At 49.3% G+C, this 11,173-nt stretch overlaps 2 protein-coding genes across 4 annotated transcripts in view; one reads left to right on the top strand and one right to left on the bottom strand.

Annotated features, from left to right (window-relative positions):
* C4H1orf167 (chromosome 4 C1orf167 homolog) overlaps window positions 1-8,177 on the top strand; it is a 27,394-nt gene extending 19,217 nt beyond the window's left edge. The window contains exon 22 of the transcript XR_011324472.1: window positions 8,070-8,177. The gene's annotated coding sequence lies outside the window, so the exon portion shown is untranslated. The remainder of the gene's footprint in view (window positions 1-8,069) is intronic.
* MTHFR (methylenetetrahydrofolate reductase) lies at window positions 1-11,118 on the bottom strand. 3 transcript variants are annotated; one of them, XM_069782453.1, is made up of 13 exons: window positions 10,979-11,054; window positions 10,351-10,577; window positions 8,077-8,328; window positions 6,738-6,976; window positions 6,316-6,426; window positions 5,948-6,141; window positions 5,232-5,482; window positions 4,334-4,468; window positions 3,842-4,022; window positions 3,265-3,447; window positions 1,732-1,833; window positions 1,363-1,482; window positions 1-865 (listed from the first exon to the last, which is right to left on the bottom strand). In XM_069782453.1, the coding sequence occupies exons 2-13, from the start codon at window positions 10,368-10,370 to the stop codon at window positions 668-670; spliced, it is 1,986 nt and encodes a 661-aa protein (XP_069638554.1). In that variant the 5' UTR covers window positions 10,371-10,577; window positions 10,979-11,054; the 3' UTR covers window positions 1-667. The 3 variants fall into 3 exon arrangements, with proteins under 3 accessions (XP_069638554.1, XP_069638555.1, XP_069638556.1); XM_069782454.1 differs by lacking the exon at window positions 10,351-10,577 and having other exon boundaries at window positions 10,979-11,118; XM_069782455.1 differs by lacking the exons at window positions 10,351-10,577; window positions 10,979-11,054 and adding an exon at window positions 7,914-7,970 and having other exon boundaries at window positions 8,077-8,214.
* Between the last annotated feature and the right edge of the window lie 55 nt (window positions 11,119-11,173).

Below are 11,173 nucleotides of genomic sequence, written 5' to 3'. Positions count from 1 at the left end.
TTGTATTTGTGTATTATATTGTATTTAATCTAAGAAATAGTGCAATTCCTATTCAGTCTCATCCAGAAGTGAGATTCACATATTTATATTAAAAAGAATACAGGAAATATAATAAAAGGAGAAAAGTTAGGGAGAAAATTTGAACCTTCTTCTGGAGTAAGTGCAAAAGAGCCTGATATGATCAGTTATGAAGAAATACATCTTAGGAGTGCAACGTAAAAGCCACTTGAGCTTCTTTTCCAGGTTGGTAACTGCTGAAATAGCATAGGCACTGCTGACAGGAGTGTTTCTGCCCCCAAGGCAGCATTTCTGGCATGAGAAAGTTACCAGAATCCCACTGAGTTTTATCACATTGATGCACAAGAGTTCTCCTGTTACTGTAATCAACATAGCCATGATTAGCACCTCTTCATCCTGCAGAGCTGGCCTTCAAGCTCAGTCTAGAGCCTCAGCTCACAGATTCAGGTAGTCCTGGCTATTGTTCAACAAAAAGTGATCAGGGAGCCTTTGTGTTGGGGATAGAACAGCATGTAGTGGAGGCAGATCAGAGAGCTAGCCTAGTCACTGGATTTAAGAGAGTGTGTTCCACCATCAGCACAGGAGCTGCTTTTTCTCTCTCCGCAGTCAATGGACGGAAGGAGGAAGTAAGGGAGTTGAAGAGGAATTTTCACTGCTGAGTCTGAGTGTTCAACAGCTCAAAAGTATCATCCACAACCTGCCAGAGGCAGTTTTCAAGTGGGAAGTCATTGTCCACCAGGTTGACCAAGTAGTAGTTGTCATGGATGTACTGGATTATCATGCGAGATGGTGACTCTTCTTCATAGAGCTTGGCCCATTGCTCGATCCACAGTGCAAAGGCCTCATCCTGCCAAGGAAAAAAAAAGTGTTGGCATGGTGTAATGCACATGTTAGAGAGCTACATTTTCATATTACTTCAGTTAACACAACCAGTGTTACACATGCCTCGCCAGCCTTCTCAGTAAAAATTGCAAGGAGCCTCGTGCTTTCCAGTCAGTGAGAAGTGCCCAGAGCTGGAGACATGTTTGCAATAAAATGGCTCAATACTGCCCCTGTGCGTGTAAGAGGGGAGGGAGAGCTACTGCCCAGAACTCTGGGGCCCAGTACAGGGAGAGTGGTAGCTGCTAAGCCTCCAGTTACTGGGCTCTTGGTGTCAGAGAAGAGCTCTTGCTGCGAGCAAAGTTCTTCTTACACTGAGGGAGTAGGAAGAGCAATATCTGGACCTCTGCAAGCTAATATCACAACAGTACTCGATTGTGAGAAGTGTCACAGACTAAAAACAAACCAGACGCTCTGAACTTCCAGGGCATCACAGCAATGTATCCAGCAGGAGGGAGGACTCACCTTCCAGGAGAGGAAGCTTACAGGATCCACTACAGTGGGCTGGATGATCTCTCTGCCTGGGAAGATGCCCCAGGTGACAGCATTGGGTTGCAGATCTGGAGCATTGGTGATATTCTGGCCCTGCCAAAGGAAGGAAAACCTTTCTGAAGCAGCTGCTGGAGGAGGGATTGAGTGAGTTGGAACAAGTGCCTTTAGCCTCTCCTTGTTAAGAGATCAGGCAGCTGCTACACATCACAGCTGACTTGCTTCACTTTCCCTTCCCTTGATCAGCCTTCACATCACACTTTCTTCATAGTGATATCTGAATCTTTGATATTTGCCTCTCTCCCAGGGTGGTGAAAGGAAAGTTTCCTGTAAACAACAGCCTACCTTGACATTGACAATGTGGTAGTTCACTCGCAATTCATACTTCTTCAGCACTTTGAGCAGTGCCGTGACGATCTCACTGGAGGTGAAGAACTCCAGGTATGCCTACAGGGAGGGATAGGGAAGGGCAAAGAAAATAAGAAGAGCCTTTACTCATGGTAGGGCTGGGACACATACAGGCAACCAAGAGAACAGCTGTACAGTCTGGGCTACTTGGAATCCAGGCAGCTTAAGACTTTTATGTCCATTCCCAGAAGGGTGTACTACAGAGGATGCTTGAGCAAAGGGCAGAGCAAATCAGTAAGAGAGCTGGGGCGGGGCGGGAGGAAATTGGGGAAAGCAGAGATAACAGCCCAGGAACAACCAGCTCAGGAAAGCTACAATCTTCCTGGTTTTCACCCACATAAAGAGGCAGGCTGGAATAAGCTCCAGAGAGCGTAACCACAACTGCTGTGCCTGGGAAGCAGTCTGTGCCAGACAGAGTGCTTGGAAGATGCCTTGAGCTTGACCTCTGTTCTGCGTGGTACCCTATGAACAGCAGTGTCCTGCCAAGGCAGCCCAGTCTGGCGGGTGCAGAAGTCAGGGGTCTCAGCTGGGCTCTCCCAAGCACCCTACCATTCCCTGTCCTCATCTTCTGTTCACAAATCTCCCTGTGTGCTTATATAACCTAATTCTGTACTTGCTCCGTGCTTGGCTGCTCCCAACAACGGCTTCCCCTCCTCTCATTTCCTGGCTATTGTGTGAGATGACCAATTTCCCCTCACCTCGGGGGAATTTTTTTCCTTTGAAAACGTAACTGCATTTGCCATCTGCTGGTCTCATGGCTTTAGGGGTTTGGATCCCTTTTGAACAAGGCTGCTTTGTTTCCTAGTATGAGCCACTTGCTTCGCATTTACCTTGATGGGAGATTCCTATCAATCACAGCCATTAGTGGCAAGGCTCTAGGGCCTGAAAATGCATGACAGTAGGAGGCAGGCATGGGCGATAAGGCTGCTTGCAGGCTAGAGAAGGAACCTGGCAGCTGTCTGAACAGCACAGTGGTAGTGCTGTGGAGTGGGGGCAATTCGTGGAGAACTCTGCCTTAGAGAAGGACAGATGGGGAAATTTTTAAATGCCCAGTTACTACCACGAGGAGCTGGACAGTAGAGATACTACTTCATTGATTCCTATCTTATGAAAAACCCGGGTGCTTCCTGCATCACTGAATGGGATCAAATGCAGTGGGCAGGCAGGTGTTTGTACCTAAAACTTCATAGCCCTGCTCTAGAAAGAAATTACCAAGAATTACTTGCTGAGGGTAAAAACAAGAAACTATAGATGTCTTGAGGTGGGGGAAAACAGCTATGAAGTAAGCCATAGAGATGACACAGTCTCTTTCTTACAATACCAAAGGAGCTTTGCCTCATCTCAGCAAGAAGGCATTAAGATAAGGAGCAGGCAGAAGGATTATCTGGCTGAAAGCCTAGGACCTCCCTTCCTAACAGAGACTAAACTGGGTCATAACTCTTTGCTGCCTAGCCCAGAGTAGTGCAGTACCTTTTGGAAGACATAACCCCCACTGGGCCCCCAGCCTACAATGGGGTCTGTGGATGGTTTGCCATTGATGTTTGGCTGGGAGTTGATGGTCAGGATTCCTCGTCTGTTAACCTTCTCCAGCTGCTCCTTCAGAAGGTTAGTTTCAGTGGCAAGAGGGTCATCATTCCAAGGCATACACGTAACCTACCATGAGGAGAAAGGATGGCTCACAATGGATGTAACAACCCTTTTGTTACCATCTAGATGTTGAACAAACTCAGAAGTGCCCTATTGGTCTCAAACACACCTACTTCGGGACAGAATTCCCAGGTTTGGTTCAAGGGGCAGGATATCCTCAATTCTTAAGAATGACTGCTGAAGTCTATTGGTACTGGTTCTGTCATACCATAGCAGCTTTCCTTTTATGTTGAGCCCTAGCTCTGGCTGTTGGATTTCCTTCAGCTGCTATCTCAGGACATCCTTTTGGATAGGGAAGTGCCAATTCTTGTTTAGAAGAACAATGTGGGACCAGGAGCAAGAGGAAATGCGCACTATTGTCTGTGGCACACTGACCATCCCCTCCTGAGCCGTCACTCACCTTGTGCCCATTCTTGTTGGGTTCTCCGGTGATATAACACGTGAACACCTCAAAGACGCTTTCCTCACCAGTCAGCTCTTCTCCCCACATCTTCAGAAGCTCCTCCCGGGGAGACTTGCTCTTCAGGTAGAAGAGGTAATAGTCCTTCAGTTCCCCAAAGGCTGGAGAGGAGGAGTTACCCCTGTAAGGGGACCAGACACAGGATTAACAGGCCACTGAGGAAGATGAGCTGATTTGGTGATGCAGGAAGACAGCCACCCAGGAAGAGAAGTATCCAGCAAAATCCACCTAGAGACCAAAAGCCTCAACATCTTGGTGCCGTTCTCCTCACTTCATTCAAATCCAAGCAACTGGGGACCACTTCATTAAGAAGCCACCTGTTCTGTCAAGCCCAAAGCGTGCCCAGATCACCCGCTAATGACAGACATCAACTGTGGAGCAGGCTTTCATACCACACTTCTATCTCACTGCCACTGCAGGCTGACAGCTTACCATCGGCCATTGGGGAAATCATCCCATTCTTGAGTTCGATAGATGTAACTCTTTGGCCTAGAGGCCCAGAAGATTGGCCGAACATCTTCAACTCTTCTCTTGGGGTGAGCACTGACTGCCCAGGGCAGAGGCCGCCTGCATGGGAGGAGCAGATGTTAACACAATTCCTCTGCAGACTTTCCACTAGAGGCCAGAAGCCCTTCCCTGGGAGAATTTTGCCTCTGGGGAGAGCAAGTAACAGGGGCTGAGAAGAGTACTATTTGTCAAGAAGTAGGACAGAAAACTCTTCCTTTATGGAAAATCTTCTCCCACCCAGTTCCCTCACAGGATGCTCAGTAGATGTCTATTAAATAGTTAAGTACAGGACTGACAACTGAAATTGGATGAGGTAAGGGAAAAGCACTGTGTGAAGCTATTTTTAACACGAAGAAAATACAGCTATCCGTTTTCCTTTGCTCCTCTTGTCTATGCCAAAGCCTGTGGACTCAGAGAAAAGTCCACATGCCCTTTATTAGCTGTAAAGAACCCTAGAAATCCACAGCAGGAGCTTATATAGCACCTAGTCTGTAAGAGGTGTTGTGACAGACCTCAAAAAACATGTTTCTTCCAAGTGGCAGCTCTAAGAGTTCAGGTTTTTAAAGTTCCAGAACAGGCTACTTTAAAGCCATTTGACTAAAACAAATTCCTCCTTCATCTGTCCCCTCTATTCCTCACAGCTTTTGTCAGACACCTGCAGGAAGGGTGAACTTCTAAATGCACAAAGGTGCTAAAAAAAAAAAAACAACAAAAGAACTACCAGCAGAGGAGCGGTGCTAACCCATCCATTGCTTGAGCCTTCATGAGATGGGATGGATGGATGTGAAAGAGGAACTAACAGAAGCCAGCATATTCTGCTCACCTGGGGTCCTCCGTCCATAGGCCCAGGCGCTTAAGGACTTCAGTAGTAGCCACTTCCCGATTGAGAGTGTAAAAATGGAGCCCATGCACCACGCCACTATCCAACAGCTCCCGGCACATGGACACTGCCTGCTCCACCCCAAAGTTCCGGATAGCTGCATCATTGTCCTTGATGGGTTCAATCACATCTTTGATTTCTTGAGGCACTTCCAACTTGGAGAGCTTCACCAGCTGGCGCAGGGAGTGGTAACCCTGGATGAGGATGCAGGGGATTTTCATTTTTCCAAGGCCCTTAACACAGGTACTTGATCTCGATTTTGTGGAGGGAGATTTAGAATTGGGGCTCCTGGATTCTACTCCGAGGCCCCATCTCTAGGATGGTAATGCAGTCCTGGTCACGTCACTTTAGGTGATTTCTTCCCATTTCTTTGCCTGAGCCTAGCATGCTGCCAGTGATGACTAACACCTTAGGACTGGTAGACCATTGTCTTTTATATCCCTTTTTGCCACATGGGCACAGAAAACGTTTTAGGCTTGTTATTACAGGACAAGGAGTTTAATTTGGCAAGCCATCTCCAGATTTATCACACGTTTAGCACTCTCACTTCCCAGAAATTTTGCGGAGGATATTTAGAGACCTCCCTCAGCTCCTGACCCACAAACACCTAACATCCTGGATCCTTATTCCCTCCCCAAACCATTATTACTGGATTTCACCTGTATGGGGAAGATGCCAGGAATAATGGGGCAGGTGATGCCAATGGCTTGGCAGTCCTTCATGAACTTGAGGAAGGTCTCTGATCGGAAGAAAAGCTGTGTAATGATGAAGTCTGCCCCAGCAAAGACTTTCTCCTTCAGGTACCTCAGGTCTGCCTCATAGCTCTCTGCTTCAGGATGACCCTTGGGGTAGCCTTTGGAGGGGAAAGGGAAAAAACAAGTAAAATCCTGGTGGTCAGGACAACATGCTAGAAATTAGAAAGTAGCCAATCTGATTGTGCTGTCACAGCCCAGGTCCACGGAGGAACTGCTGAGCTGATTTCCCTGTCTCAGGCCCTACTCCACACTCTGCAGTGAAAGACATTTACCTGCCACACAGATGTCAAAGTAATCATCAAATTCATTGCGAATGTGCTTAACCAGGTCAACAGCATAGTTGAAGCCATCTACTTCTTCCTCCCATTCCTCACCAACAGGATCTGAAAAGAGAACAAATGCACAGCTCTCTCCAACTATTTGCTGGGCTCAGATCTGCTAGTGCTCTAAAAACCTCCTGCTATCAAAAGGAAGACAAGATGAAACCTCCAAGTTTGCAGTTTTACCCATGGACTTTTGTCTACCCTTGAGCTGGAGGGAATGCTAACAAAGGGATCAAGAGAAATGCAGTCTCAACATTTAATTCCAACAGCAGAAGGAGCCTCTAAATCTTTATTTCTCCATTTTTACTCTGGAGTTGAACACAACGGCAATACAACCTCAGCCTTACACATCATAGGACAAAAGGATTCACCTCCACGTAATGCCATGATGTTCTTCAACCCGAGCCGCTTGGCCTTCTGCAGATGCCCTGTGATGTCATCCTTGGTCTGATTGCAGCATGTCATGTGCAGGATGGTCTCCAGGCCACAGTAGTTGACGGCAGTGTTGGCAATAATCATGGAAGAAGTTTCCTTGTCAGATCCTGGGTCCCCTGCGGGGTGCCACGTCACATCAATGAAGAGTGGACCACCTGCTCCCATGCGGTCAAACCTGTGGATTTTAGAGCTGTGTTAGCCTACCACGTAGCCAACTTCCCTCCCTTTGCCTTGGATATCTTGCTCATTGCTGGAATACCAGCAACAGACAGAGCTTGGATGACAGCAGTGTGAGAGACCAAGAAAAGTGTTGAACTAGGAGTTTAGCAAGTGGCCAACATAAATAAGGAAAGTCATCCTTTAAAGCTGTATGAGGAGGAGCTTACAATCTTTTTGAAGAAGAGACAACTTAAATGTTTTCTGTAGAATAAACTTCCTCCCAGCATGCTCTATGAGAGTGATATGTCTTCTGATAGACAGCAATGCAAGTCCCATTCCTTTTGGGATGGGAGACTATGCTGCAACTCCCTGTTCCCAGCTTTAACTGTAGAGGCCACAAATATCAAAAGGTGGATCAGATCTCTGTTGTGTTCCCAAGTGTGCCTAACAGAAGAAACAAAGGCTCCCCTAACTTGCCTCTCCTCTGCTCTGGGTTGCAACAGGCCCTTCTGTTTAAAGTAAACCTGGCACTGGCATACAGCAGTTACAAAGAGAGTTATGAAAGTCCCTCTTCTCCCCCAAGTGAGTACATGGTGGCTCCTGGGGCTCCCCACTGGGCTCCAGGATAACCTTTAGCTCTGGGGACACCTATCTCAAGAGGCTAAAACTGTAGTGCTCAGTAATAGAGGCACAAACCATAGTGGCTGGATGTTCCTGAAAATAAGTGGGAGTCTCTGTTCCAGAGACTTGGGCACACTGTCCATCAATAAATATTCTCTGCTTTTAATAGGTACTTTTCTGCTCTGTTGTCGCCCAGCACTGCTTCAGCCCCAGAGCATGACAGTGGAGTTGCTCCATCTTCACAGAGCATGGGAGAGGGGAAACAGTCTGGTCCCCTCAGTAACCCCATCATGACACTTAACTCTTCAGGGCTTCCAAGGAAGACAAGTTACCTGGTGTCCATTACCCTCCTCAGCAGGAAAGCACAGCCCCATTACCTGCTTCGTCACCTGGAAGGGGAGACAGAGCATGGGGCAGAGCCTGCCTCATTAGCTATTTCCCAGCCCTCCACCAAAGACACTTAATCTCTCCCCTCTCCCACCCTGCAGCCCTCACCTGGAGATGAGATTGACAGCAGCATTGGCTGTGCGTGGTGGGAAGAACTCCAAGGAGAACCACTTGTCTCCAGACTCCTGCCGTCGACGCATCTTCTCCCGCAGTCGTTCATGACGGTCAGCATCGAGGACCGGGGTGGAGCAGCGTGAGCTGTCCTTGGAGCTCTCACTCCCACTACTGCTGCCGCCATCAGACTTGGAGCTGGAACTGGCACTGCAGGTATGCTGGGTCTCATTGACCATGGTGAGCTCTCTGGAGGAGGGGAACAGAAGGAGCACGGTGGGTACAAGACAGGACACAGACCTCAGCAAGGAGCAGTTACTGCTGGGGTGGGCAGCAGATGATGAAAAGGAAGCCTATGCCAAGACCCAACATTAATCATCATCAAGGAGTCCCTCTTGCCAGCCTTGCTGTAAGCTGTAGTGGGGGATCTGGTGAAAACACAATAAAATGTGTGTTTAGATAGTGCTGACAGAAATAGCACAGCAGATGGCTTCATGCCACTTTGATGCAACTCTTCTGTGCCTGCTGGGTCAAAGTTGGCTATCAAACGAGTCAGATCAACATCACTTTTGCCCTGACAACAACTTAGCAAGCCATGATACCCATGTGCATCAAGTGAGGGCCTCTTTGATATTATGGCCTCAGGCTGGACACGCCAGCAGACTGACTTCCCCCCCCCCGCAGCAGCTGCTTCTTGGACTGTATCCATCTTCAGAGTTTCCATTCTGTTTGTTCCCAAATGGCAGTGCTTCTTTACAGTGTAGGTAGGAGAGCAAGTGCTAATGGGGCAGATACACAAGACTGCACAAACTATTCCTATGTCAGAAAAAAAGTGAAGAATCCCCTCTGATCAGACCATCCCCACTAATGCCATCCTTTATTTTGTCTTTGCTGGCATTAGACTGTTGCATTTCTAACTGTTAGCCTTCTTCCACAAGACACACCATCTCCACAGACAGCTGTCCCCTGTGCCAATACCACTGCACACACTCAGCTCTTTCCTTTACCAGATAGGCTGTTCACACTCCTTTCCTCACCAATTGTGGCTGTTTGGAAACAAGGTCAGCAGACACAATCCCCTTCTCCCTGCCTTGTAACATGATCAGCTGTGCTTGCTTGCCTTCACAGAAAGGAAAACAGCACTGCAAGTCAGTGGGTCTAGGATGCCTAACTCCACTTACCTCCCCAAAGTGTTTCACCCTATGCTTTTAAAATTAGGTAGCAATTATAGATAATTAGAGAAGAGCTGCCATAAAATTTGGATCCACATTATTTGCTTATGTGCCTGCCAAAACTTAAAATTGGCACTGGAAAGCAGCAAGCTGTCCAAGCATTATGTAATATTGGAGCCTGTTTTGGAGGAAATGGTTGCTTGAACTAGTGTGCACTCTGTCCTTATCATAAGCTCTGTGGGTTCAGGTCTCCAAGAAGACTTTGAACTAATCTTCTACTGTTTACACTGAGTTGCCAATCAAACAAAACCCTTTGGGAGAAAGTCTACTTTTACCACCTGGGGACCTCTCCAGCTGGCAAGAGATATGAGGAAGAAGCGCAGGCCTTCTGCCAAGAGGAACTAGGAGTCTTAAATCTCATGTGTACCAATATAGCAGGCCATAGTAAAAATCAGCATCACAGACCTATTGACAAGTGAAGCAAAAGCAGCTGGGTGCACAGTAACAGCCCTGACCAAGCTCTCTCAAAGGACTTTGCCTGACATCCACATGGCACTAATCTGAGAGAATTAGCCCAAAGCATATGCTGGTGATCAAGCTAGTGGCACAAAATCATGCGTAGTCAACTCCCGATATCTCACTTCTAGCAAGCACGCCACAGCACCACAGGCAAATCAAAGGACCTCTGTTTTCCCACTTGAGATTTAACACTCATCACAAGGGAAGGGTTTGTGTATTAATGTCTCTGTAGGATGAGACTTGCTGTTGAGGAGAGGTCCTTATGTTACTGGCAATCTAGAACCACAAAGACGGGAGCAAGGCCCCACTTAAATTTTGTCTACGGGCAGCATTTGGAGCAGTTTCCTCACCATCAGATACATCACAGATTTGCTGACAGAAGCCTGCAGTTATTGCAAAGAGAAAAAAGACTTTCTAAACAACAAAACCTGTTGCAAAATAAGACAATCTTAAACACCCGTCAACTCCGTTGGGTCAGCACTCCCGCTCCTCTGTCTCTACCACGCTGCAGAGCTCAGAGCAAACATCTGTGGCCCGGCACACTGATGCTGATCAGTGCGGACGTGCCTGTTGCATTCACCTGATGCTGGTGTTGCCCATTTGCTTCACTGTAGGGTATTTTTACTGCTTCCAGGCCTGAGCTGGCACCCACACACGCAGTCTGGAGGTCTGCATCCTCCTAAGCTTAGTTTTACCACCCACGCTACACTGGGCTGCTCAGCCGTACGCTTCACATGGGGTGTATGCGCCTGCCAGGGACTTGTCCAGGACCTTGCTGTCCTGGGCCATGGCATCGGGCTGACAGCCCTACGGGGCAGACAAGGGGCCTGCGGTTGGATCTACCGCCTCGCCCACGGGCCAGCTGATGGGGCAGCCACGGAAAGGGCCGGGGGGGGGAGCCCGGCACCCCCGCCGGCCGCCGGGGGCGAAGGGCTGCCAGCAGCGCCGGCGGGGGGGGGGGGGTCGTCCCTGCGCCGCAGCCGGGCTCGGGGCCAGGCAAGGGATCGAGCCGCAGCCCGATCGTTCCTTCACCTCAACTGAACCCGCTGGGAGCAGGGCTCGGCCCGAAGCAGCCGGCGAGCAGACCGGGCCGCGGCGCAGCGGCAGCCTAGCCCGGAATCGCGGCTCGGCCTGCCGCGGGGACTCCCCAGGCGGCAGGGATCAGCGTCCCGTCGTGTCCCCCCCTTTTTTCCCGGGTCCCCGCTCACCTCCCGGCGGTGCTAGGCGCTGCGCATCGCGGGCGGCCCCATCCCGCGGCGCTTTAAGGCCGGCCGGGGCGGGGCGGGGCGGGGCGGGTCGCGTCGCGTGGTGCTTCCGCTTTCCCTTCTCCGACATGGCGCCGTGATCTCCCCGCTCCTCCGCGTCGCGCCGGCGGGGGGCGGGGCCAGGCGGCGGGGTCACGC

This window comes from Haliaeetus albicilla, chromosome 4, assembly GCF_947461875.1.
Source record: "Haliaeetus albicilla chromosome 4, bHalAlb1.1, whole genome shotgun sequence".
Classification (NCBI taxonomy): domain Eukaryota; kingdom Metazoa; phylum Chordata; class Aves; order Accipitriformes; family Accipitridae; genus Haliaeetus; species Haliaeetus albicilla.
The sequence above is the reverse complement of the archived record's forward strand: the minus strand, read 5'-3'. Positions and strand labels throughout refer to the sequence as shown.